The sequence below is a fragment of the Equus asinus genome, chromosome 21, assembly GCF_041296235.1.
Source record: "Equus asinus isolate D_3611 breed Donkey chromosome 21, EquAss-T2T_v2, whole genome shotgun sequence".
NCBI lineage: Eukaryota > Metazoa > Chordata > Mammalia > Perissodactyla > Equidae > Equus > Equus asinus.
This window is the reverse complement of record NC_091810.1, coordinates 45,717,776-45,745,483: the sequence shown is the minus strand read 5'-3', so window position 1 is coordinate 45,745,483 and position 27,708 is coordinate 45,717,776. Positions and strand designations below refer to the sequence as shown.

General features: G+C 48.8%; 1 protein-coding gene across 18 annotated transcripts in view; it reads left to right on the top strand.

Annotated features, from left to right (window-relative positions):
• CACNA1D (calcium voltage-gated channel subunit alpha1 D) overlaps window positions 1–27,708 on the top strand; it is a 319,702-nt gene that overhangs the window by 252,700 nt on the left and 39,294 nt on the right. For 7 of the 18 annotated variants that reach the window (XM_070492880.1, XM_070492877.1, XM_070492878.1 and 4 more), the window contains 11 exons: window positions 114–201; window positions 873–980; window positions 1,066–1,118; window positions 2,512–2,658; window positions 4,529–4,730; window positions 6,859–7,017; window positions 8,366–8,476; window positions 17,316–17,399; window positions 24,376–24,420; window positions 24,832–24,960; window positions 27,177–27,242. In XM_070492880.1, the coding sequence (XP_070348981.1) occupies window positions 114–201; window positions 873–980; window positions 1,066–1,118; window positions 2,512–2,658; window positions 4,529–4,730; window positions 6,859–7,017; window positions 8,366–8,476; window positions 17,316–17,399; window positions 24,376–24,420; window positions 24,832–24,960; window positions 27,177–27,242 (1,192 nt within the window). Of the gene's footprint in view, window positions 1–113; window positions 202–872; window positions 981–1,065; window positions 1,119–2,511; window positions 2,659–4,528; window positions 4,731–6,858; window positions 7,018–8,365; window positions 8,477–16,765; window positions 16,850–17,315; window positions 17,400–24,375; window positions 24,421–24,831; window positions 24,961–27,176; window positions 27,243–27,708 lie in introns of all 18 variants that reach the window. The other 11 variants (XM_044755118.2, XM_044755116.2, XM_014827083.3 and 8 more) reach the window with 4 other exon arrangements.

Genomic DNA, 27,708 nt, shown 5'->3' with positions numbered 1-27,708 from the left:
CAGGGTCCCAGCATGTTGTGTAGTGGCGCAAAGTGAAGGCTGAGTGAAGTCATCTCAAAGCATTTTATCTGTAACACACTCTACTTTCTTTCTTTCTTTGCTCTCTTCCTTAGATCCAGTGCCATCTCCGTTGTGAAGATTCTGAGGGTCCTAAGGGTCCTAAGGCCACTCAGGGCAATCAACAGAGCGAAAGGACTTAAGGTTTGGCCTCCTCTCCAGGCTGGGCTCGCTTCCCTTGGGGTTAGCTGTAATTACCAACTTTTCTGGGCCAGAGCTGGGCTGAGCCCTGATGGTTTCTAAAGTGGGTTGTACGTTTGAAAAGGACATTTCTAACCAATGCAGCTGCCTCTGCCAAGTGCTGATAGCATTTTAAAAAGTTTTCTTTCCTTTTTTGTTGTTAATTTAAGATACTTTTCTTTATGTCAATACTATTCATTTTATTACTTTTTTCATTATTGATAGTATTTCTTTGGGTTTATTTTAGTCTTTAAATCTATTCTCCCCCAGGTTGTACAACAGGCCAGAGGATGTTCATTTTCCTAAGTCCTTTCATGGGGTGTGGGGCCCATGGGCCTGTGTGCCAGGCCACGCTGCACCCTAGGGCATTTCTTCTGACTCAGCCAACTGCTTTGGGAGGAAACAAGGAGGGGCCCACCGGCAGGGTGCTCCTCCCAGGTCGCCACAGTGCCCTGGTGGTAACTCCCCATAGATAACTACCTGAAAAATAAGGCACAGGGGACCACAAAGTTGGAAAAGCATATAAAAATGCACATAAATGTAGAAAACCTTGGCTGGTATTAGTTCATCCCGTGGCTAAAACAACAAAGGTGAGCCCCGCTCCTCTGTCCCCTCCTGCTCCTCTCTCCCCACAGCATGTCGTCCAGTGCGTCTTCGTGGCCATCCGGACAATTGGCAACATCATGATCGTCACCACCCTTCTCCAGTTCATGTTTGCCTGCATCGGGGTCCAGTTGTTTAAGGTACAGGGAGGCGTCTTCGAGCACGGAGCCCAATTCATCCCTCCAGGGGAAGCCTGCATGTGACTGTTGTCTGTTTTGTACCCAGGGAAAGTTTTATCGCTGCACAGATGAAGCCAAAAGTAACCCAGAAGAATGCAGGTGAGTGTCCTGGATGCAGGAGTTTGGAATTTAGAAGGACAAATGGAAAACTTCAAGGATTCGCTCGTGCTAGCATTTCAGAAGTGTCCGTCCCGTCTTGCAAGGGGCCTGTGTGCTCAGCTCATGGCTGGAGAGATGGAGGGTTTTTGTATTTGTTTTATTTCAGGTGAAATTCACATAACATAAAATTAACCATTTTAAACTGTGCAGTTCAGGGGCGTTCCGTACAATCACACTGCAGTGTAAGCACCACCACTGCAAAGCTTTTCATCACCCCCAAAGAATTATAGAATCTGCTAACTGGAGGAAGACCCACTAAAACCTACAAGAACAATTATGAAATGCCCCAGAAAGCTCCCCTTACAGCCACGTGGATAATTTTTGCCCAAACCACAGCTCGAAGCTCCACTCCCTGCTGTTCAGAAGCTGGCTACCCTCTTCTGACAAGTTTCCCAGACTGCTTCTCTTCCCTGGCTCCTGTGACCCACATTTTGACCATAGTTCTGTTCACAAGAGTGGGCAGAGGGGAGACAAGGTGGGAAATACTCGTGCCTCTTATCCCAAGATGTCCAGAAGAATGTGAAGGCAGACACTGCCTAAAGTTCTAAAACTTTAGGGAAGTCTGTTTCCCATCCTTTGGCGATGTCACCACCTGCACTTCGGCTGCTTGCACTGCTACGTTCGTTGGGGTTTCTTTTCAGCAGAAGGTGCGGTGAGAGAGCGCTGGCTGCAGTGTGGCTGTGGCAGTGCACCTCCGTTCACGCAGGCTGTGGGGTGGAGGGCGCCCCCTGGAGTTGAGCAGCACAGCAGCAGTGTGAAGACACCTTCCCTTCCCTCTCTCAGCCTCTGCTTCCTCATCTGTGAAACAAAGACACTGCACTCCTCCCAGAAACGAAATTCTATGAGAAACGTTGTGTGCTGGAAGTTATTGCATTCTTTGGAAGGAAAACTGGGAGTATCGTCAGTATGAAGAGAAGGAATTTGATTACAACTAAAATGTAGACAAGAGGATACCTAGGCTTGTTTCCCACGGCTTATGGAATTCTCCATGGCCAAAGCTTCTGACTCTTCAGTGCACACTTCGAGCCCATTGTGTGTGAGAGGTGTTTACTGTTCACTAGTTTTCACTTGTTAACAGACACATGCTGGGTGTCTGCCTAGTTGCTCTGGAGAATATCCATTAAACTAGTAATTACTCAATGATGATTTGAACTACAGAGTAAACTAAATTCAGAGAAACAAATGAAAGAAAAGGAGAAGCCCCAGACGGTGCAGTGCTCAGGTTTGTGGCCTGGCTGGTGGATGAGCGTGACGGTGGCCAGCGGTGGCTTTGGGGCGGCTGTGACTGATTGAATGTCATTCTAGGGTGACCCGCACTTCTTTTCCTCTCTAGGGGCCTCTTCATCCTCTACAAGGATGGGGATGTCGATAACCCTGTGGTCCGTGAGAGGATCTGGCAAAATAGTGATTTCAACTTTGACAACGTCCTTTCTGCTATGATGGCGCTTTTCACGGTCTCCACGTTTGAGGGCTGGCCTGCGTAAGTATAGAGCACGGACATCTTCCGAGGAGGCTGCTGCTTGCTTCCTGGGGCACTCTGGGCTGAGCTGTCTCTCCTGGAGTGAGTCCTGCTTCTTTTCTTCACAGTGACAGGCTTTTCCTATGACTTGTTCACTTCGGGCCACTTATCAACCATTTCTTGGCCCACAGGGCTCCCCTGTCCGATTAAGCAAATGATTGGCCTTTGTGGTCAGCTGAAGGGGCTCTTGGATTTGTGAGGCAGGAGTGGCATAGATCCTAAGCAGGTGGCTCATTTCAGCTGGCTCCTGGGGAGCATCTCTGGGTGGGCCAGTGGGGAGTCCTCAGAGGTGTTTGTCATGCCAACTCGCATTGGTAGCCACGTCAGTAAAGCCATCCCACTGTTCCTAAAGAAGGAGTTGAGAGTGTCTCAAACCACTCATTCATTCATTCCTTCCTTCCTAGTACTTACTGAGTGCTAATATGTGCCAGGCGTGGATGGCTGCCATTGTGCCACGTCTATCGCTGATGTACTCACTTGCTCATTCGTAACCTGTGCTTTTGATACCAGCTCTGTGCAGCATGCTGTGGTAGGCACCGTGGAAGAAACAGAGCTGTCTTGATGTGGTCACTCCCTTCAAAGCCCAAATCTGTCAGAGTGTCAGGCAGCCAAGCCAGGCAGGGGAGTCTGGTGTGTCAGAGAAGTGCAAAATAGGGTCCTGAAGCATGGCTTGGATTTTGATGGCTAAAGTAAGAAATGCAGGAAGAAAGAAGGTAAAACAAGACAGGAGAGTCTCTTGTACCTTTTTACTCTCTGTTCTCTGATGCCCCACCCCACCCCCAGTCTTCCTCTATTTCGTATGTGGGACACTGCCACAGCGTGGCTGAAGAGCAGGGTGTAGATCTGTGCCCAGGATCCAAACTGGCGAACCCTGGGCTGCCAAAGTGGAGTGCGTGAACTCAACCACTACGCCACCAGGTCGGCCCTGAGTCAGAGATCTTTACAGGAGTTCCTGCAGAGTAAAAGGACGGTTCGGTGGGGCTTGTTCATTAGAAAATTCCTCCTGGGGAGAGAAGAGGCGTGGATGTAGACCCTTCGCTCTGCAGAGGCAGTGGCTGCCGTCTCAGGTTTCAAAACTGCACTTTAGCAAATCAGAGGGGCAGCTGAGGGGAGATGGACAAACCTGGGGCTCAGAGGAGCCGGGCTCAACTCCCGGGCCTGCCCTGAGGGGTGTGACCTTGGGCACTCTAGTCCCTCTCTGAGATTCCGTCAGATGGGGATGACAGTGATCTGTGCCTTTCCAGGTGAATGTGAAAGTGTCTAGCACAGTGTGTCCATGGGGTGGGTACCCTGGCATTGTTGAATCTGCATCCGAATGGACGTCGTTTAACTTGAGGGTGTTAGAATAATTCCCCTTCTCCCTGTTAAGAGTTCTGCTTGGCGCAGATTTAATTTTAGTGCATGTTTCAGTTTAGGGGAACCTCTCTTAGTTCCTTGGAAACCCCTGGTTGCTTGCTTATTGCCTTTGCCAGTGTGTATACGGTTTTCAGTTCTGTCTAATGTGAGACGTTCTGCCTCTCTTCTCTCTGTGAGTAGCAAGGGCCGTTGTTGAATATTTGTGAAATCTTTTGTTTTTCAGTCCTCAAAACAATCTATCAACAAATATATCCCAGGTGTCCCCCTCTAGGGGCTGTGCTGACTGGGCCTAATGTGAAGGGGGATCCTTAGACACCCGCTGCTGTCCAGGGGCCTTAGGGTGGCCTCCCAGGGAGGGGTCTGGCAGTCAATGCCCACAGAAGTGTCCAGGACAGGGACACGCCTGGGAGGCAGCGGGGCTGGGCTGATTTGGCTGAAGGGGTTGGCAGCGCTCACGTGGTCCTCTGCTCTCCAGATTGCTGTATAAAGCCATCGACTCGAATGGAGAGAATGTCGGCCCGATCTACAACTACCGCGTGGAGATCTCCATCTTCTTCATCATCTACATCATCATCGTAGCCTTCTTCATGATGAACATCTTTGTGGGCTTCGTCATCGTCACGTTTCAGGAGCAGGGAGAGAAAGAGTATAAGAACTGTGAGCTGGACAAAAATCAGGTTAAAGTCACACAATGTTTGGGCTTCTGTCCTTTGAGCAAGAGAGGACTGCCCTCTCTCTTGACGACGTCACCCATGCACAGAGAAGGGTACCCATCTGCTGTCTGTCCCTGGGCTCGAGTCCTGTTCAGAGGGCATTCTCAGCCAGTTGAGTCATCGCTGTTGAGAGTTAGGTTCCCAGATACAGATTAGACTTTATAATTGTGAAATCCAGCCTAGACCTGTGGGTGAGAAGTCAAAGGATGCTTAGGCCACCTTCTGTGGTCATAATCCCCTAGTGACAGCTCAGAATCTTGTAGGGGGGTGTGCCCAGGGGCTAGAGAGCACCCACTGATGCTCCCACAGTCCCTCCTGAGATGTAGTCTCCTGTATCCTTAACCTCGACACTATTGACGTTTTAGGTTGGATCACTCCGTGTAGTGCTTCATGTGCTTTGTAGGATGTTTAGCAGCATCCCTGGCCTCTACCCACTAGATTTCAGTAGCAACCCCTTTCCCTCCCCTCCCAGATGTGACAACCAAAAACATCTCCAGACATTGTCAAATGTCGCCTGGTTGAGAACCATTGACTTAGGAGGAAATACCCTATCACACCACAGGGAAAGTCACTAACTTTAAACTTGGGACTAGGATTGCCCTGGCATCATTCTTTCTTTGTCTAGCACCTTGTTTTAACCAATCAGATAGAAGCAGGGGCTCTTGGCTCTGATCACGTGATGATGTGAGGGAGCAGGGAAACCTGCCTTCTGGTCCTGTTCTGCCTGCACCTGCTCTGTGACTCTCAGTGCATGCCCGCTCCTCTCTATGCCTGTTCCCTTTTTCTGAATTGAGGGCATTAAGGATTGCTTTTGGAGGTCCCTTTCAGCCCTAAAAGATTGTCTGTGAGATCGAGATTCTGCACTGGGAGTTTCCCCCAGGTCCTCTATCGGTAGCATCTCTGATGATGACATAATGAGCAAGAATCATCTATGCCTGGGCTTCCTGGGGGGAAGTTGCTGTGGTGAGGCACTATCCCCAGCTGCAACTGTACCCGCTGGGGAAACATGAGGACAGTGTCACTTGGTTTGTAGGAAGATGTTGCTTTGAGTTGTCAAGGCGTCCCTGCAGATTCCACCAGTGACAGGGGAAGGCCTGGCCTAACTCTTTAGCCCCTCGACCACCGCCACCACCAAAGACAAGTGTCAGGGAAAGACCCAGGCCCAGGCCAGCCAGGCAACACCAGAGCTGAAATTGTGCCACCACCTGAGGTCCAGAACAGGCTCAAATCAGGGGTCTCTGGAGTCAGCAGGTGAGGTCAGAGCAGGGCCGGGTCCCCGACAGAGGGAGCTGGTCTGAAGTCAGAACGCACAGTCAAAGCAGGGGAACGGGGGAGGTCTGGGCCCAGGAGCAGATAGAGCCTGATGGTGAGCCAGAGGCTCCCTCTGGGCTTAGTGCAAAGTGTGGACCAGTCTCAGCCCCAGAGTGAATGGGGAGGACGGTGCTCTGGCCATCATTACTGACCACGTCCTGGGGGTTCTGAGAGGACCTTGACAAACTCCACAGCCTCACAAGCTCCATGATGGGCACACAGCTAGCTCACCATTAGACACTTATGGTCAATATGCTCTGGCTCCTCAAAGGTGTCTCGTGTGGGTCCGTCCTGGAGCAGCGGGGGCTCCAGTCTCAGGGAGTGAGCCCAGCCTCTCTGGTTCCCGAGGGATTTCCGTGCCTCTCATTACCTGGCTTCCTTTCCTGGAGGAGGGCACGGGCGGGAGAAGTGCAGCTGTAATCCCCTGGTGTAGAGGAATGAGAGGGATAAAACCTGAGTCAGGCCTCGCTGCTCTGTTTATGTACCGCCAGACCTCAGGCAAGGCGGTCCAGAGCTCCGAACCTCAGTTTTTCAACAAGTGAAATGGAAGCAAATCAGGTGCTCTGCCCCTAGGTTGCTGTGAGGGTCAGGTGAGGTCATGGAGGTGGAGGCCCTCTGTCAGCAATGCAGAGTAGTGCCCGTGGTGGTGGCCATAGCAGTTTCCCCCAGGGCCGTGGTCCCTCCTGGTAGGTGTGCGGTGGCCCTTTCAGAACAGACGACAATGGTGTCCTTCTTCCGTGGATGTGCTCAGGAGCCCTCCTGCTCTTTTCTGCCGTTGCAGCGTCAGTGTGTCGAATACGCCTTGAAAGCACGTCCCTTGCGGAGATACATCCCCAAAAACCCTTACCAGTACAAGTTCTGGTACGTGGTGAACTCCTCGCCTTTCGAATACATGATGTTTGTCCTCATCATGCTCAACACACTCTGCTTGGCCATGCAGGTAAAAATGGAGACAGCCGTGGGGTCACGTCTGGGCGTCTGCACAGCCCCATGCCCCAAATGCTGAGGGTGGAGTGCCGCCCCCTCACAAGAGGATGGGTTTGCTTTCTGAGGAGTCTGGGCTGTAGTTTGGCCAGAATCCCATTCTGGCTAACAGTTGTCACGGTAGGAGTTTAAGATCGCTCTTTTCTTTAAGAGACTGTATGGTGTGACTGTAACATTTCCGTGGAGCCTGAGCGTGGCATTCAGTTGCGTAAACATTGACTGTAGGCCTCTCGTGGCTGGGGAGTGTTTGAGGACTAAAGCCCTCTGTGTGGAGTTGGGAAAACGGGTTTCAATCTTGACTTGACTCCATACCAGCTGGGTGACCTTGGGAAAGTTATTTAAATCCCCTGAGCCTTGCTTTCTCTACTGGTAAAATGGGAAATCTATCATGCTTGCCTCGGAAATCGAGTTTATACTGCATAATTTGTGTCAGACATTTCGCTCTGGGCTTGTCACAGAGTAAACACCCAATGTTGAAGAATGAAACCTAAGTCACGTCCCTGTCCTCAAGGAGCTCTCAGTGGTGGGGGGGAATCTTCTGGTTCATGGAGTATTGGGTTTGACCTACATTACAGCTCTTCCTTGCTCACACTGGCGGCAAAGAATGCAACTCAACTCACTTGGCCAAGTTGGACTACAGTGCAGTATTTACAGTGAGCGTTTCCAGCAGTTATGTGGTCTAGAGGATATTGCACTAGGACAGGAAGCAAACACCAAGGTCTAGGTTCATTTTTCACACTGACTTCAAGAACTTGAGCGAGTTGAACCAACTCCCAGTGCTGTCTGGAAAATCTGTCTAAAGACAGCCAAGGATAAATTTTCTGGCACTTTCCTTACATTTAAGAATTCTTTATGACTGGAAAGGACCATATGCTGATAAAGTCAAGATAATATTGCCGTTTATTGAACATAGACCTAAATGGCATAAAATTTATCCCTAATCAAATCCTACCTGTATTCATAGACTTGTGGGTGTGTTCTGCATTGTGCCTGGGTCAAGGCCCTGAGTATAAACTCTGCCAGAAGAAAGGGTAGATTACCTTTATCCTGAGCAGAGGAAATTGGTGTCTCCCCTTCATCATCCAGTCATCCTCGTCTTGTCAAGGCCCCCCTGCGCTTTGTGGGGAATTAACCGTGTGACCTTGCGGTGCCAGTGGAATCGTTGGGAGAGGATGCTGGACTGTGTAGGTTGCCTCCATGTCCAGGTGGAGGGGGGAGGCCTGCAGGGAGTAGAGGGCTGGGGAGCCTCCTTTTGCAAGTCTGGAATGGATCTCTGACAACTGTGCCTGTGTCTTCATCCACAGCACTATGAGCAGTCCAAGATGTTTAATGATGCCATGGACATTCTGAACATGGTCTTCACTGGGGTGTTCACTGTTGAGATGGTTCTGAAAGTCATTGCATTTAAACCTAAGGTGAGTTGTTGAACCTACTTTTCAAAGGCTGTTGCTGAATCACCCAAGAGAAGCACCCACTTCCTGTTAGTCTTAGGCTGCGTTGTTCTGGCTGCTAACTGGCTTGTCACCTGAGAACATTAAAATCTGATTAAGGCATCTATATACATGTGGGAAAATAAATCTGCAAAAACAAAACCTCGTAAAAACAGTTCTGAGAAAAAGAAGAAGGGAAGAGAGAATTGGGAATTTGTAGAATGGAGATTGTTTTGAAACTTGATTTTCTGTTTCTAGAATAGCATATATCATGCTGACTTGGGGAAACTGGCCTCATTACTCGAGCATTGGAGGAATTGTTTTAACATAACCCATCAGAAAGAATTCAACCCTGATTTTACTTTTAGATTTCGAGCATGAAGACTTTGGTTTTATTCGTTCCTGGTCTACAGCATCTTTTTCACCTTTTATGGGAAATTCTAGCAGCTGCAGACCTCTCACAGCCATACCATCTTTCGTTTGTTTAATTTAGAAAAATTTCACTTGACTTTAAGACAAAACAAGACATGAAATTTTTAAACTCTATTGGACTACTCAGCATATTGTGTCTCCTTTGGAGGGAATGAATCCAGTTCCACAGTTGTCATTGTCTGTAGTATAAGAGGCAGACAGTGCCGTGTCACAAGGCATGCATGGTTCTGGAACCAGACTGGATTCAAATCCCTACTCTCTATTTGCTAACTCAAGCAAGTTACTTAACTGCTCTCTGCCTCAATGTCCTCATCCATGAAATGGGGACACTAATAGTCTTATTTCATAGGGTGGTTGTGAGGAATAAAGGATCACTATTTGTGCCATGCTTAGAAGGATACTTGACATATGGTACCATGCTGTAGACATGTCAGTACTGTTACTATGACCACCATCGTCTTCACCATCATCAGGCAATGATGTTCCCTCATTCTAAGACCCTAGACAGAGGGGCAAATCCTGGCTGTTCTGTGGGACATTTGACCCTCAGTTTCTTTTCTAGCAAAGCTTCCAACTGTCAGAGTTAGTGACCACGTACTTGTTCATCTGTGTGTAGGGTATCTGACAACAGTAATTTAAGACTTGGATTATGAAATGATGGTTTCACATACTCCATACTTACATGGAATTCTAATTCAAAACTGTTCCTTTCTTTAATTTGAATTAATTTCTATGCAATCTTTATCAGATCTTTGTGGACCAAAAAGAAAGGACACTTGTAAGTGATCAGTTGGGGTGACTGCAGTGGGGTCAAATTTGGACTTTATGCATGGCCAGATGTTATTTACTGTGACTTGTCCATATCTGCATACATAAACATTTCCTTCTTCTCTAAATTCATCTTAATTTCCTTTGAGATTTTTGATTTGCTTCCCTCTCCCCTTTACTTCTTTGAACAATATTTGTCTGGACTGATGGAAAAGGTTGCAAAGTTAGAATATGAAAATTGTTATTGAGAAATGCAACACAGAATGTATCTATGGAACATTTCCTAGATCCTCTGCCGTCTCTTCCCTTGCCTGTTGATGAAGCTCTGAAGTTTTTGAAAGCTTGGTCCAGGCTGAAGAGAAGGCACAGTCGCCCATGGCGTGTGTGTGTCAGTGCGTGTCTGTGTGTGCGTAGGTTCTCTCAGGCCATCGCATCAATGGCTTACAGCACACTGCTGTGCCCAGTAAACCACTGATACCAAACCTGGGAGGAGAGTTCAGTGGCGTGTGAACAGACTGGTGATAATAAGGGGAAATGAGTAGTTAATTGATAATCAGTACTGATTGATCAGAGGTTTAAAATGACTGATTTCCGCAAGAAATTGTGCCGCTTTATAGTTTTACCCAACAGGATATTTTCATTACGTAAGACAACCTCAGATTACAATTGAGAGAGATTTTAAAACAGCCAAAGTGGCATCTCTATGCTTGAGGAGCACTGTCGCTGCGTTCGCCCAAGCCAGGGGGAGAGATTTAATGTTGTTATGTGTCTGAAGGAGCCAGAGAGAAGCAGTTCACCAGGAAGCAAAGCCCTCCTTAAAACGCTCCCTGATTTTTCCTCGTCTTCTCTTCGGTGTTAGCCAACCAAGCCCAGGCCAGGGGTCTTTCACAGAGGAGTTAATGAGGCCCCTCCTGCGCAGTCAGAGGGGCAGTCAGGCTGAGGAACCATGTTGTAAAGCTGCAGAGGAAGAATCTTCGAGGAGATGGCTACTAGGACAGAAGGTTGGGCAACCTGGCCCATCAGTCTCCTCTCAGGAAAGTCTTTGTCTCCCGTGAGGAGATTGTGACAGGGTCCGTGGGGCGGGGTTCTCCACCGTGAGGGGCACACCTGAGGAGAACTCATCAGCGTCTCTGTCAGGAGAGACAGGGTGGCAACTGTTTTGAAATACATATACAGAAGGTAAAGTTCAACAAAATCCTTCTTGGGAGGCAAGAAGGCCCTGTAGGAGGAAGAGTTAAAAGAAGTTGAGAAACCTGACCCTGGGTGGTCTTCTCTCTTCAAGAGCCTGACTGGGAAACCGGGCCTCCTGAGAGAGAGCACGTTTAGAGGGACGTGTCCCGGGGTCCTCCAGAAGCAGAAGGGCTGAGGTGAGGCTCAGAAGCAGGAAACCCAGAGCTGGGAGCTTCTCTGGTGGGGGAGGCAGGCTCCCTACATGGGAAGAGTTGTTTTGAGCCTGGGTTAAATAAGCGAGAGAGGTGGTGAGAAGCCAGAGAATTAGGTCAAAGCAAGCAGGCTGTTAAGTGAGTGCATCAGTTCTCCGGGAAAACCCCACTGGTGGGCGTTGACCTCATGCACTCTCGTTTGTGCTTTTGACTTGGAGTTGACTGTGCTGCCCTAGGGTTTTGAAAGGTTGGCCATAATTTAGGTAAGAGACAAGCCCTGTTCCCCTGACCTTTCCCTCCAGTAATCCCAAGGGGAGCCACTGGAATTTTCTTGCTCCAAGGAGGGTGCTTGAAGAAGAAGGGCTTTTTCCAAAGTGCCGGCTCCTGCAGGTAGAAAGAACACTTCTGGTTTGTCTGAGGTTCCCTCTCTGTGCTTCCAGGCATCACCCATCTGGTGTCTTGTCCAGGACATGTTCCAGGCCACCTTACCTGCCTTGGTTGTGGGCTTTTCCCCAGAGAGGCACACTTTGTTCTCCAGTCTTAGACCTCAAAGCATTTTGATCTTGGTTCTACCTTGAAAATGTCTAATTTACATGCCTAGCCACTTGGGCTTGGAAAAAGTCAAGTGGTTGGGTTTGGGTAAGAGAAATATTTTAGTGCTGTCCTTGTGCCTCTGTGCAGAGCAGGTACACAGTGGACACTGGGTCATCTGGTCCTGTCAGCCTCCCAGCACAGCACTGTTGGGAATAAGGCTGCTTGATCAAGCCCCTGCAATCTTCCTGGAGTACATTCTTCACCTCCTGGAAGGAAAATCTGATACTGTCTTTTCAGTTCTTCCGTGATCACATATATTTTAGGGGATTTATTTTACTGCCAAATAACACTTGAGACCAAATATCCCTCTCCTTAACTAGAACTTAATGTTAGACCTCTTCATGGGCTCAGCCTGTCCTTTCAACGTTAGGGTTCCCTAGAGCTCTTTCCTCGTCCCCTTCTCCCCTGTAACTGTGTACACGCCCGGAGCTTTGGTGGCCAGCTCCATCTCATGCAAGCCTCTACTGCCCTCTCTCCTGAGTTACTCTGACTATTAATCATCTCCCTGCCTCTGGCCTCAGCCCCTCGTCATTCATCCTCCACATACTCCTTTTTCAGACCCAGAGCTGACCACACATTCTTCCAATGAAATTCTGATACCAGCCACCTATTGCAGGAGAAAAAAATACACAATTTTCTTAGTCTAATAGTGAAAGTCTTCCACCAAACACTGGCCCATTTACATTTCTGCCTCGTTTCTGGCCGTTTTCTCCCTGTCATTCCTTCCTCCTACCCCATCCCCAACTGTGGCACATGCTTCTGTGTCTGGAGGCCCTTCTCCCACTTTGTTATCCTGTAAGGCCTGTCTGAAATGTTAGCTCCTCTGTGACACCATCCCTACCAGCCCAGCTAGAGCCAGCTCTTCCCTTCGCATGTGCATCTGTTAGAGGTTACCGTGTATCACCATCATCGATACTCTGATAGCTGATAAGCAGCCGCTCAAGGTCACAGGCTGGGGCTTCTGTGTCTCACATGGTGCTTGCTACATGCTGGTTACTCAGTAAAGATTGGTGGAATAAATGGATGGAATAACTGAAAGGAATGAATGAATGAGCCTTGAGGTGTAGAGCCTTTAGATAGCCAGGAGGCTTTCAGATGGCACATGCTTTTCCATCACAGGATGTTTGGGCACAGTAGAGTGGCTCAAAGTGAAGAGCTTTTTCTTTAAGCTCTCACTTGACCTTTGGAAAAGGCTCATGCTAGTTAGAAAGCTGTTGCTTACAGTTTCTAGCAAAAGCTGGCACTATGGGTCATCACTTGGGTCAGACACTGCCCACAAAATCCCTGGCAGAAATTGGTGAGTGATCTGCCTGCCATGGTAAACAGCAAAACACAGGTCATTTGTGTAGACGTCTTTAGATCTACAGATGAGAGAGACTCCAGGCAGCAGAAAGAACTTGGACCTGGGCTGCTTTTCTTGTCTCCATTCCACAGACATTGCCCCACTACTATGTGCCCCACCTATGCTCTATCCTGGCTAGAGGTCCAGGCCCTGCTTCCAGAAGCCTACAGTTGGGCAGGAAACAAACATCGACTGATAATCAGAATAGAATTCTTAGAAATAATGGAGCTTCCTGGCCCTAAGGCCCACATTAGTCTGGTTTATGACTTTAGTTCCCAGAGTCAGACATGTTTCTGAGCTATGGATGTTATTGCATGCAGAGGACTTGCTTGGTCTTTTCAAGCAGGTGGGGCTGGACGATAAATAATGTAAGGGCTGACTCTGGCTCGGCTGGTAGGGGTGGCTGGTTCCGCTTGAGCGGCCTTGGACTCAGCATTCGGTTATAGGAGTTCTCCATTGGCCAAGAGGAGAGAGCATGGAGATGGACTCTCGGTTAGAAGCTCATGTCTCATCTTCTGGTTACTCAGACATTATGGTGACTTTGGTGGGGAAAGGGTGGGGGACTGAGTCATGCTCTCTTGACAGTGATTTTATTACATAGGAGGCTACTAAATAGGGGAACAGGCTGTGGGAAGAAAGGAAGGGCTGGCATTTTCTGCCTCCCCTGGACCCCTGGCAGAGCCACCTGGTCAGAGCCTCTGATTCCAGCCACCTGCACTAACTCAAGCCTCCTGTCACTGGATTAGGGGTGTCAGCCTTCAGTCCATAGACCCTCTAGGATTTGGGCACAATTTTGTGAGTGTGAAGATCTTCTGGAGAGAGAGTTAATGAGATTGCCAGAGCGTTCCAGGACTCAAATGTTAAGCTCCTATCATATTGACTTAAAGGAACTTTATACACCACAGTGGGCCAGAATGGGCCATTGGACAATAGTTTGTAGGCTGATAAGAGTGACTCGAAGGTGAATACTGATATTTCAGGGGGTGGGGAGAGAACAGGAGAGAGAGAGGAATAAAGTCCAAAGTGGGTGAGAGGGGCTGGCATCCTGTGCACAGGTGGGCTTGGCCTCCGGTAAAGGAGGAGCAGAGCGCATGGTGCAGACACGGGCAGGGGCTGGTCGTGTGCTGGGACGGGAGAGGAGGAGGAACACTTGGTCTCCTACTGCAGTCTTTGTACCCTAGAGGCCTGACTGTCACTGAGGATGACCAACTATTTTATTAAGGCATCAATTCCTCTCTCCGTCAGAGGGGAAGGATCACCTCGCTCTCGTTAGCATTTGAGTTGCTGTTAAATCCACGAAGAGAAGGGTAGGCTCTGCTCCTGAAGTCTACTCTATGGCAAGGCTGCCAGTCAGCCAGTTGTGTGTTACCCACTTGCAACCATGTGAGCAATGTACAAGAGAACCTGTCTTCTCACCACCTGGGTGCATCAGTGGCCGCACTCAGCACACTGTTTGATCCAGCTGACTTTTCTGTTAGGAGTCGTCTTCAGTGAAGGAAGCAGTGTGTTCCTTTATGTCCTGGTGCAAGCTCTTTATCTCATCTCTGACCAGCATGACTGGCATGCTGAGTGACGCTAGTCTGGTCCTCAAAGTGGCCGCCTTTCCTCTTACCAGCCAGGGATCACGCATCATGGGAGGAAAATCTAGCAGGTCTGAAATGTGCTATTTATTAAGTAGACCTTGCCATTAGGCTTGGATATACAGATCATCAGAATGGACGCAGGCAAGCTTCTTTTGTTTACTTGTTAGAGGGACAAGATGGAGGTCTGGGAGGGTGGCAGTCGATTAGGGTGATGTGTGAGAGAGGCACTATGATTGTAGGACAGGAGGAGAGGCATGAAGAGTGAGTCAGAAGTCACGGGAGCTGGTTGGGAAGATACTACATTATTTAAGATGAGCTTTTTAAACACCCAAACCATCAGTGTCATATCTCCCCCGTAAATGCACTTGAGTGATTAACAGTAACTAGAATAAACATCCCTATTCCAGTTATTAGGACAGCCAACATGTCTGCATTTTCTGTCGTATCATAAAAGGCTGGGGCTCTGCAGTGGCTTCCTCTGGGCCTGCGTTTGATCATAAGTTCATGGGACCTGTCACTTCAAAGTACCTTCTGCTCTGGTTTTCTTGATCGAGCACTAAGTGTACCCAGTTGTAGGCATGCTGGACACCTTTTTATATAATTTAGACCTGAATTTTTATGTCCAAAACATGTTCTGACTTTTTTAAAAGACACAATTGATTTACAGACAGTTATTGACCTTGCAACCAGAAGCCTCTGTGCACAGTGCTCCCCACCACCCCCTCCAACTGAGGACTCCCTGGGGGTGTCAGGAGACAACAGGTGCTAATTTAGCACCTATTGTTCTGAGCCCAGAAGAGGACGTACGTAAAATGTACGCCACATGTATGTGGACTTGTAAGTCCCAATTATAGGGATGTGTTGTAGCTTCAGAATTGTGACAAGATATGAGAACCTGAAAAAACAAGAACCGGGCAGAGCTGAATGACCGTAGGGTGCACGTTGGTGGATGAAAGAGACATTGCAACGTGTCAAGCACTAACTGGGTTCAAGGCTCTGGGCTGGATAGTGGAGTTAGTGGAGGAGGAGACAGACCCAGTCTTCATCCTCAGAGGGCTTTTGGTGGGGTAGACCCGCAGACAGACCCCAAATTCGGTGATCAAGACATGAGGGAGATACACAGTCAACACGATGGGAGATGGAAGCCAAGAGGATCTGAAAAGGTTCCCTCAGGGAGCTGGCATTTTCTCTGACCTTGAAGGAGGAAGTGGATTTGGGCAGATAGAGTTGGAGTGGGGAGGCTAGGCTTGCACTAGCCTCTGGAGGTGGGGAAGAACATGGTGGTAGTTTTGGGGGATGGAAAGGAGTCCTCTTAGCCTGGAAGGTGAAGAAGGAGGGGACGAGAGCAAGGGCTGGAGGGAGGAGGAGCCAGCTGGGGATTTGGGGCTTCTCTTGAGGATAGTGTGAGCCCTTGAGCATCCTCGTCATCCTTCACTGCCCTCTTCCTCTGTAACACCTGCCATGGCTTCCCTACAGAGCCCCCACCCCCACGACCCGGACTGAGTTTCTTTGCCACAACTCTGTGCCTTGGACTGTGTGCATCACTGTGCCTATCTCCCTGTAGGCCATTGCCACCTGTCTGTGTCCCTGTGAGACCGAGACCTCTGGGAGGACAGGGACTTGTCTCAGGCATCCTGCCATAGGGCACAGCCTTTGTAATTCTTGTTGGACTGGCAGGGAGGGAGAAGGGAAGGGTTACCAGTTTGTTTTAAGGGCACAGAAATGAGATTGTGTGAGATGCCTGGTCACAGTGCTCTTCAAGTGGGAGAAGAGAAGGAAGTGGGGTGATTAGGGACCCTGCACAAGGAGTGGAGGGCCTTGCTCTTCCATCAGCTTCTGAGGGTTTGGGTTTGCGACCCTGGTGCCAGGGCAGGGTTGCCAGATGCCTCCCTCTGTCTTGCAGACATCCTGCTTGGTCTGGGGCTGCTCAGGGCCATGGTTGTGCATTGTGTGCGTGTGTGGTGTGTGTGTGCACCCTCTCTCTCACATGCAGGTGCACACACCCTTCCGTGTCCCTTTCCACCAGTGGACAGTATTGTTGCCTCCCTTTGGCTCTCTCGCCCCACCTGGTTGCCATGGGTGCTGCGGGGCCTCGGACATGTCCCCATATGGTCCGTGTGGCGTTTCATTCATTGGTGCTCATAAACGTCTGCCCCCTGCCTGCTCTGTCCAGGGGTATTTTAGTGATGCCTGGAACACGTTTGACTCCCTCATCGTAATCGGCAGCATTATAGACGTGGCCCTCAGCGAAGCCGACGTGAGTATGCGCCCGCCTGTGGCCACCCGCCTCCTGTCCTCTCTCTGTCTGTGCACATTCCCCTCCCTGCCCTGCACTCGCATCACCTGGACAAGTCACAGATCCCAATTTCACTTGATCTAAACTGGAATTGCCTAATGAGAGCTGTGGAAAAGAGGCCACTGAGGGTAGAGCCTTATCCTGGGCCTTTTTGGACACAGATCGCCTTTTGGAGGACTGACTGTGTGGCAGCATTACCCAAGTCAGGGGTAGGCAGGGCATGATAGCATCCGTAATTGTTTTTCTTTGCTGGATCAGAGGCGATACCCAAAGTAACGTGCCTATAACGTGTTTGTTTTAGGGCGACTTTTTCAGGTAGCCAGGAGGCATAATGCTAGAATGTTCCTGTTTTATAACACTGTCCTTTTCTTCTTTTTTCCTGTTGTGCCTCCTCTCCTCTGTGGCTTCTGAATGCTTGCCCTAACAGCACTATTTCACTGATGCATGGAACACTTTTGATGCCTTGATTGTTGTTGGTAGCGTCGTTGATATTGCTATAACTGAAGTGAATGTAAGTAGCAAACTTCGTGTCCAGTAACGTGCTTGTTTTCATTATCTGACATGGAGGAGACTAGAAACCCCATCCCTGATCTCTCTGCACCTTAGAAATTCATGCACATACTTGTTTTGAAAGACTAAGAACATTCTGCAGTCTCCCCTCGCTCGCCACAGCCCCCTCCCCTGAAAGAGAGCAGGGAAGTAACTGTAGGATGGCTATCTTGGAACTAAGACGTTATTTTAAAATAAGACCTTGTGAAAATGTTAAGGGCTGGGAGTTAGTTATATAAGTGAATATTATCACCTGCTAGCTTTGTGACCTTGGCAGGTCACCTGATGGCTTTGTGCCTTGGTTTTTCCAGCTGTAAAACGGAGCACATAACATGTGCCCTGGTCCCCACAGTGGTTCTGGGAAGGCACAAGAGGGAAACCGCACAGCTGTGCCCTGAGCACATGGACACACTGCTGGTGTCCTCACTTGTATCCTGTGTCTGCTGCATCCAATTGGTGACACTGGGGAACACTGTCCAAACAGTGATGCAGATTGAAGGCTGCCCTGGAGCAGGGGAAGGAGGGCCCAGGGCATCTCAGGGGAGGTGTCAGGACTCCTTTGTTGCACTCAATCAAATCCTCTGATGAGGGAACCAGTGTAGTAGCAGCATGGGAGGTGGAACCCCCGCTTCAAGAAGCATCCTGAGAACCTTCTTTCAAAATTAAGAGGCTCAAGAAAGGGAAGCATCGCCTCACACTGGCTCCTCTTGGATCTGACCCATGCCTAGACCAGAAGAGCCCGAGGCAGGCAGAAATGGCCCTGCCCACCTGGGCTGTCCCCAGTTCATCAACAAGTCTTAGAGGGTGTCCAGTGTGTGTGCCCAGGTTGTGTAGAGCCCTTCGTGGGGCCGAGCAGAGCATGGGGCAGGGCTGTGTGCAGCGTTGGCTTTCTGTTGCCCGTTGCCAGCCCTGCCCTCCTCCCTCAATACCTGGCTGCAAAGGGGCCACTGCGCTCTGCTTGGCTGACATCTATGGGGTTGTATGGTCCATCCTGGTGCCCAGACAGCCTATATCAAATGAGAATGATGAAATTTCTTTATGCCACTGGTTTTGGGGCCAGGCTGATTCTGGAGTATAGAATAGTGGGACAGCCACTGGCCTGGCAGTCCCAAGGCCTGGCAGTTTTAGTCCTAGTTCAAAACTGGGCTTGTTGGATCTGGAACTCAGTCCCCTCGTGGATCAACTGAGGTGAATGTCTGCCCTCCTTGCTTCGTAGGTACCTTGTGATGATAAAATGATAGGAGTATTTGTGAAAATACCTGCTAAAACCCCAAAATGTTAGGGAGATTCTGTGGTATTTTCTTAGAAGTAGATTTTCCATGTAATAATAAGTGAAATGGACTATAAGACATTACCATGTCCATGAAGGTGTGATTTAAGGCTCATGACACCCAAATTCATCCTATGACAAGGTACTAAAATGATATTTTACTAGACTTAGGTACATATATCCCCCACCCTCCATCAGCCTAGACTTACTGTAAATTCCACTTTGTGTGAGATACTCCTTAAGTCAGCTATAAAATTGCCATTCATGATGTGTAAATTATGCTTGGTTATAAAATAATCGGATCCTAATGGGAGAACAGTAGGACCCTCACTGGGCTGCCATGGGCTCTTTCCTGAGTTTATGAACAGACATCTGCCTGCTTAATCATCTCGCAGTGTAAAGTGCTTACAACCCACATCAAAGTATACTTACATGAAAATTTTGGAAGAACCCCTATATAAGTCAGAGTCAGTGTAGAATGAAAGAGAAATTATAATGAACTAGAATTTGACCAGGTCTCCCTGGAGTGCTCGGTGCTTAAAGTGTTGTGCAGGTGGTGGGTGTATGTGCTTAGTTTCTGGGTACCAGAATGTGGCCAAGGTTTGTTCGTCAGGTGAACAGCCCAGCTCTCTAACACCTGACCCACCTGCTGGCTGGTGCGCTCAGCAACAGCATGCACCTGGCTTCCTGGCTGCCTCGCCCTGTGGTAGGGCAGGAGCCCGCTGGACCTCTCCCCTCTAGCCCAGCATGTTCATCAGTGTCTCAGACATGTCCTTCCTCACCTTTCATCAGTTAGGAAAGCCAGAGATCTCTAAAAGCCCACACTACATTTTTTAGTTAGCCTATGACGTTGGGTGTCTGTACAAAACTGGCTTTCATTGGCCCATTTTGGCATTCAGTCAGACTTTCAAAATCACCCCATAAGCATTCTCATACTGTTTTTCAGTAAGTGACCTTTCCCCTGGTCAGATGTAGCCAGAGATCAAACCGTCCTCAGCTGGTGGCAATGCCAGTTCTTGACCCTGGGCCAGTAGAATACCACCTTAGGAGACCTCAGCATTCTGTGCTGGGCCTCATTGCAGAGGCAATGCCTAAGGCCACCTTCTCATTTATTCAGTCTTTCAACACATGCTATTTGGGCATCTACAATTTGCAGGCCACAGGCACAAAGATGAAAGAGACTGGGTGTCCTTACCTTCTGATGGTATAACTATCCAAGTGGAACTGTTCGTTCCTACACCCCCTCTCGGCACACGCCAGGTCCCCCAGGGGAGCAACACACATCATCTCCCTTGGTAGCCTTGTCCCCAGGCTCCCGGGTCAGCTGAGCATGAACACTCTCGGTCCACTGTTGGCTGTTTTTAGCTGCCATAAGTCATCATTTTTTGCAATATTTAACTTGCTGTGCTCTCTCCCCCAACCTCTGTAGATCTTTCTTTTCTGTTGCCTAATTGATTTTCATGTTGGTTTTATTTTTAGAAAATTGTAGCGGCAAGTATATATAAACATATATACGGTGAAGTCGTTGCTAAAGCAAAAGCACTTTAAAGACTGTACTCGTTTTGCTTCCCCACCTTTGGTTTTCACTGAGTTTCACAGGACATGCTATTGGTCATGGTCATCTAAATTGTTTCCCGTCCTGTATTTCATTGTCTCCAGCCTGGGGCCTGAGCTGGGGCCATCTTGGTCAGTCACACTTGGCTCTGTGACATGCCAACATAGTCTTCAAGAATGAATGATCTGGCCTGAAAATGAGGAATCGAGCTTGCGTTTGTATTCTTTGCAAAAACATTTTGGATGGCCCTTTCCATTGTCCTGCTTGCATGCTCACCCAGCCCTCTCCATCCTGCTGCCTTCTCCCACGCTCCCCACCCTGCTTGATGGTGGTTTGATAGCTCTCGTGGACTTGTCTCCATCACAGTTGGTCATAACATCACCAGCTGCTAAAATGTCAGATGAGGGCTGCTGGCAGGCTCACTTTTGCTCCCTCTTTGATGCTAGTATGTTCCTTGAATGGTGAAATGACCTGGCATCTTACTCTCCTTAACCCAGGGAATGGCTGTCGCTGATGTGTAGTCTTTTCCCATTATCATCATTGCTGCGAAAGCAAAATACTTCTTTAAAAGCCATGTCTGCCTTGTTATTACTTACTGAAGAGCATGTAAAAAGTCAGTAGGAGCCCACTCTCAGGCACCTAAGAATTGTCTCTGACTTGTCAGGTACCCAGTTTGGACTCGATGCACTCAGTTTCTTGTCGTGAACCCGTCGGCAGGTTGTTCAGCCCTCCATTCTGTATGCTGACCCTTTTCCAGGGATCAGGTCGCTGGTTTCTGGACGCAGACTCAGCAGTCCCAGAGACAGAAGCCCTTCGTCCCAGAGCTGTTAGATGCCAGGTCAGAAGTAGTCAGAAGGAGGCTCCCCTAGAACACTGGATTCTCAGAATGCCCCAGGTTAACTGGCTCTGGGATGCTGGTTTGCTTCCCGTCTGAATTGGGAAAGCACATCTTCTCAGCTTTTCCAGGATAGATGGGAATTAATGCAGAAAGTGAGGACTGATCCGTTTGATTGCGTGCGGGGAACTCAGGGCTTGTTTAGCACCTGTAGTTGCAGGGGGCTGGCCCTGAGCCTCTATCTCAAGAGCCCACTTGGGAGCCTGTGAGAAGAGGCTGGAGGGAACATCAGGGGAGCCCCAGGGATTGAAGGAGCTTTCCAGACCCTGGCAAAGAGTTTGACCACCTGAGGCTGAGTGGCCATCTCCCCGTAGGGTTCCCAGCTGAAGAATGTGGCATCTGAGGGTTGCAAGGAGCTACTGAAGTCATCTAGTCCAAACTCTGAGATGACACTGGGGTTCCCTCTACTGAAAACTGATCATGCAGCCCCTAGCAGCTGTCTTTGGAAAGCTATCTGGGGAGTGAGTCCTTCCCCAATCTCATGTCATCTGATGGGTGTCCTGTGGTTGATCCCAGAAGTCCGGCAGAGCATCAGCACACTCACGTGCCATTTTCACCCTTTACCAGCTCCTTTTGTTTCCAGGCAGCCTCCACCCTTTGTATGGAAGATAGAGATGGAGTCTAATCTCTTTGCATGCATCAGAGTACTGAACTCTCATCAGTTCCAAAAGAACCCACTGCTCAGCTCTAGTGGTCCCACTCTCTGACCACTCCAGACCTAAAGGGACTTAGCTGGTGCAGGTGACCAGGTGAAGACATGGCCCAGCTCTACCCTGACTTAGGACTGTGGTTCTCCACTCTGGCAGCACATTAGAGTCACCTGGGAGCTTTTAAAACCCCCAACACTCAGACACACCCCAGATCAATTAAATAACAATCTTTGGGGTGGGATCTAGGCATCAGATAAGTGTTAAAGATCCCCAGGCAGTTCCAGTGTGCAGCCCAGGGTGAGAGCTCCCTGCTCTTTTCATCAGGCTGGCATTAGTAGTTTGGGCAAAGCCATTCTCAGGGTACCTCCAACTTGTAAGATATTTTGGCAACTTGCACTGTCCCCCAGTGCTACTAGTGACATCCTCCCCTCAGTGGTCCTCCCTGCCCAGTGTGGCATGTGGGGGAAGGGGATGGTGTCGCAGGTGGCATGGGGGTGCACGCAGCTTGGTGTGCCATTTGCTCTTTCCTGCCTTTCTTGCATGTTGTGCTGCCTTGCCCCTCCACAAATGTTGTCTCCTCTTCATCTTTGTCTTTTTAAACAAAAGAATACCCAGGGCTTCAAGTTCACGGCCCAAGATTTGTCATACTTCAAAGATATCAGTTGAAAAAAGAGATGTGCACTTCAAAAGCCAGTTCGGCTGCTAACGGGAGGGGGTGGTGCGAGGTTCATCAGACTTGGAGCAGGACAGGGAGCAGCACGCAGAAGGGGCTTGGGCCAGATGTGGCCAGAAGGAATCTCCCCAACCAACAGGCCTCCTTATTCTCTTGCAGGTCCAACACACAAGTTATGGACATTTCAAAAGTACACTGTAATGTGCGCTGTCTTATGCCCACGCTGGTCCCCTTGAGCATAGGCACACAGAGGCGTGCATGCACGCACACCCCACACTCCAGCTGCATGGGTGAGACTGAATCCTCCCTCCACACAGCTCTCAGGGAGATGGTGTGGGAAACTTTGGAAAACTGATTCCTTCATTTGTTAGTCTTGAGTTAAAAACCATCATCTGTCTCTTTAAGGAGGTGTTATTTGTTTTGAGATGAGATAATAGAAGAAGAAAGTAAAAGTAGTGACCCTGGGCTGGACAAACCCATTGAGAGTTCACATTCTGAGCATTCCAGGGGAAGCAGGGACCTCTTTTTGACTGTATCAGAACTGTTAGTCCCGGGTTTGCAGTCTCATTGCTGAATTTGAGTTGTGATATGGTATGCCTAAACTCCTTATTTTCTATGAATTTTATAGAATTTTATATTTGATCTCAGGAGGCAGCTGTTGATGAGAGGCAGATTTGAGAACGGAACCCTTACTTTCGCTGTATCCCCAGGGAAGAGAACCTGTCAATCTAGCGTGCACATCCACGCGTGTAGACACACCCTTCACTGTACACACACTGTGCAGAAAGGCTCCCTGGAAGCCTGGGGCTGCACTCAGCAATTCTGGGCCCGCCACCTCCCACCAGCAGAGCCTCCTTCCTTTGTTGGTTACCAGGTAGACCAGCTGCTTGTGGAGGTGACCCTTATGAAGGGAAAAGGAAGGCCATCATTGCCCGACTCTCATTCAGCCCTTACTATGTAATTTAAAGGTGCCTCTTGATGTTCGTTAAGAGTGTGCTTACAAACTCTATGCATCCTCTTAAACTCTTATTGAACATCTAATAAGTGCCGGATACCATGCTGGGCCCTGAGCAAAGTGAGACAAGGTCCCTGCCCTCTGGGAGCTCACAGCCTGAGGGGGTGACAGGTGCGCACAGGGCAAGGAGTGCTGTGGTTCTGCATCTTGGGGCCTGAGCTACAGGAACCCAGCCAGACCTCAGAGGAGATGGAACTGCTGGAGCTCAGGCGAGCTGATCCTAAGCTGTTTCTTCCCAAGATACATATGGAGCTGAGCTTTCTCTTCTCTGACAACAGTCTGAGCTGTAGGTTGGGCCATGAAGGCTTCTGTAGGGAAACCAGCCTCTCTCCTACTCACACTGACTCAGTCTGTTCAGCTCCTCAGCAGCCCCGCCAGAGACGGCATCATTGGACACATACTGCCCAAGGGTGCGTCCCAGAACAGACTGTGGTCCAGGAGGTCTGTGGGCTACGGCAGCTGCCATGATTCTGCCCCGTTTGATAGAGTCATTCGATTCCTTGGAGTTAGGAGTGGCCTGCTGCTGAGACCCACAGTCCTGACTAAGCAGTGTCCCCACGAGGATCAGAGTCCCTCTCTGCACTTCTGTCTTTAGGGACACTGAGGTCTTGCAGCATTATCTTTTACTGGATGTCTGTCAGCCTTGGAGCAGCCTGTCCTGGGCTGTGCATTAGAAAGTAAGGTGTCCGAGCCTGTGTCAGTGGCTGCCCAACCAAGTCCAGTTCCAAGCAGCGCCCCTGGCATTTTCTCAGGGAGGGAGCAGGCATGTGGTCCCAGGACATTAACCACAAATTTTTCCAAAGGGGGAGGGGGATGTCCTCCTGAACCACTGCTTCATTCCCAGTTCATTAATGTGTGTTCAATCTTTGATTTCTTAAAGCCAACTGAAAGTGAAAATGTCCCTGTCCCAACTGCTACTCCAGGGGTAAGATCAGTGATGAGTCCCCAGGGGCTGGGCCTTTTCCTTGAGTTTATTTGACGATGTTGAGTTTTCCACTAGTTTTTCTGTATTCTCCATGGTTGTCCTTCTAGAACGGTGTCTGCAGTGGTTTGCATTCATCGTTAGTGTCCAGTTCTCTTGATCAGCCCAGCGTTCTCCTCTTAACACGCCAGGCCACGTGGACATGCATGTGCTGTGTGGACGCAGTTTTCCAAGCCCTGTGTTGTTAGCATGTAACTTTTCCTTTCACATCATGCTTTTTAAGGTGAAAAGGCCCTAGAAACACATCTTCAATTCTTACCTCTATCACCTTTGTTTGCATCTGTTGCTGTTTTTCTGAAAGTGTTGCATGTTCTACTTTCCATTGGGTTTGACCTCTCCATGATAACCCTTCAGAACTCTGAAGAGAGCAATAGAATCTCCATCACCTTTTTCCGTCTTTTCCGAGTGATGCGATTGGTGAAGCTTCTCAGCAGGGGGGAAGGCATCCGGACATTGCTGTGGACTTTTATTAAGTCCTTCCAGGTAAGAGCCATGCCAAGGGCTTCTCTGTTTGTCTTTGAAGATCATATGTAAGTCAGTGATTGTCCCGTGTCGTGGAGGATCCAGACTCCCTTCTGCATGACTACTGTGACCACCTGGGTCACATGACCACCTGAGTCAACAGCGAATATGGAATGCTGGAGACACCCGGCCCAGTATTACCTGGGTAAATCAAATAAGATTAGTTGCTTAAAGGAAACAAAAATGAAAGCAGTGAGGACCAGCAGCTGAGAGATCTGCAATATTTCCCACACTGATAGAGATAGAGCCTCCAAGCTCCTCAGTCCTCCCCCGGCTGCCCAGTGTGGGATGGTGATGTTTTAGAGTGAGGGTCCCAGTGGACTCCTGGAAGCCTAACAGCCTCTTGCTAGGATGGCTTCTCCTCATAAGGCCGCAACTGTCCTGTCTGTCAACTAGTCTAGATACGAATCAGAGACCACTTCCCCTGAGCCAGCATACCATCACCAGTCTCTGGGTTATCCATTGTCTGGACAGATTACAGAGTTGAGGACATTTAGGCATAAGCCAAGTCTCATTTGTCATCTCTTCTTGTTAAAAGGTGCACCCATATAGGGAATTTGTAGATATGCAGAAACATTAGCAAGTGAATCATGAATCCTTGCTTCTTTGTTATTTGACTATTGTTAATTCAAACGTAATAAATACTCCCATTAATAAATGAAGCTATCCAAAGATATATAAAGGAAAAGTTCACACTGCCACCCTCCATCTCTGAGTGTCAACATCCCAGGAAGCATTTTTCTGTGTTGGGAAGGATTTTAATGCATAAAGAGGAGAAGGAATGGCATCTGGGGAAGGAGGCAGATCCAAGAACTTAATGAAGGAAAATCACAAGTCCTGTTGGGGAAAATGAGGTCGTAGGAGGAACTGGAATGCACCTGTGGGAGAGGCGGGGCAGAGTGGGGGCCCTCAGACAGGTGAGCCTCAGTCTTGGTAACAGATAAAATCCTAGACAGTTGTTACCAAAGTTTCTGAATGAACTGCTATAAAAATAGAAGGAATTCATGCAATAATAAGAGCAGTTATTAAACTTTTTTTTTAAAGACTTGGTCACTGTAGATAAAGTCATGTCAGAGAGTAGTGGTTCATAAAAACCGAGAAACAGTGCCAACAGAATTCTGAAATATTTGGTTATCTGGGAAGAAAATGCATATGGATATGGTGAGGAAAGTCTGAAACGAACCCTGTGGGAGTCTATTAACCAGGCCAGCTGTCAGGATGGTGCTACTGCACCAGACCAGGCTGGCAGCCACAGATCCAGAGCTGGCACAGGTTGGAAAGTTTTTAGCCACTGGCTTTCTGATGACCTTTCTCAGGAGAGAAAGTGGACACTTTAAGTATGTGTGATTGGCATTAGGTTTAACAGTCTGGGCCCTCCCTGGAGCTGTGCCATACATGTGGACGTCTTCTGTCACATGAGATGAGGTAGAAAAGCAGTTGAGAAACGTTGAGTTAAAGGACTGGGGGTCTAACCTGACCCGTTTACTTGTATTTGATGTTCCTAAGAGAACCCAGGCTTGCTGACCACCCAGCTAGCTCATTTTCTTCCCTAGCTCAACCCCCGACTCTGTGGTTCTTTCAGAAAGGGTGCATTTTAAGAAAGGTATCTTGCTTTCTACAGCAACAGCCAGAAAGTGGTTCTTCCCCTCTGACCCAGTAATTCCACTCCTAAGACTTCACCCTAAGGAAATACTTCAGCAGACACAAGGTGATTTTGCATAAAGATGTTCCTTTGCAACATGATCTACAGTAGCCCCTTGCCCCAACCCCAAACATGCCCACAAAACAAAGTGGAAGCAATCTGAACGTCCAGTATTCTGGAATGGTTTGATCAATTACGATAATTTCAATGAAGGGATGCAATGATGAATTTAAACATCATTATGAGAGTGATGTGTCTCCCTTGACACTGTTCAGGATCAGGATACACTGTTAATGGCTCTGGAAAGCACATCCTGCCTGCAGCTTCGTAACACTAGGTGTGCATGTGGCTGGTATACTCAGGCCTGAGGTCGTGGTGCTGGGCTGGGGTTTAAGAAGTCCTTACTCACTGTTGATGTCCTTTCAATATAACACGGAAAAGCAAAGCATGTGGCCCCATGTGGGTCTTGGGTCTGCGCCTGAGCATTCCCGGCAGCAAGAGGCCTGCGCTGAGGCACGTGCTTCCTCTGTTTCAGGCACTCCCCTATGTGGCCCTTCTCATAGCCATGTTGTTCTTCATCTATGCAGTTATTGGCATGCAGGTAAGCTCCAGCCACCTCTCCCCAGGGTCCCCTTGGCTGGGTAGCCCCAAATCTGTGGCAAGATATACTTTGGCTACGTGGAATGGAAAGACAAGGTCATTATTTTTCAGCTAAATGCCTTGGCTGCTGAAGAGGTCTGGAGATGAGAAAACCCTGGCTTGTAGGAGAGCTCCACAGGAAAGGGCCTGTGCCAGAGAGGACCAGGCTCAGAAGAGCAAGGAGAGGTTGGAATATGCCACAGAAAGCTGGAGTTAGTGGTACCCCTCACCCTCATCTGAGTCTTGGGAGAGTCACCTGATTGAGAAAACCCATAGTTGATTTTAGCAACAGGAAATGGTTATTGTAACCAAGTGAGAGTCTCACTTGAAACAAACGATTTCCAGATGCTATGATGAGGGCTGAACTGGAGCCATCATCTTGCCTCAGGAGCATCCCTTTAGGAAGAAGCGTGAAACCAGACCTTTCT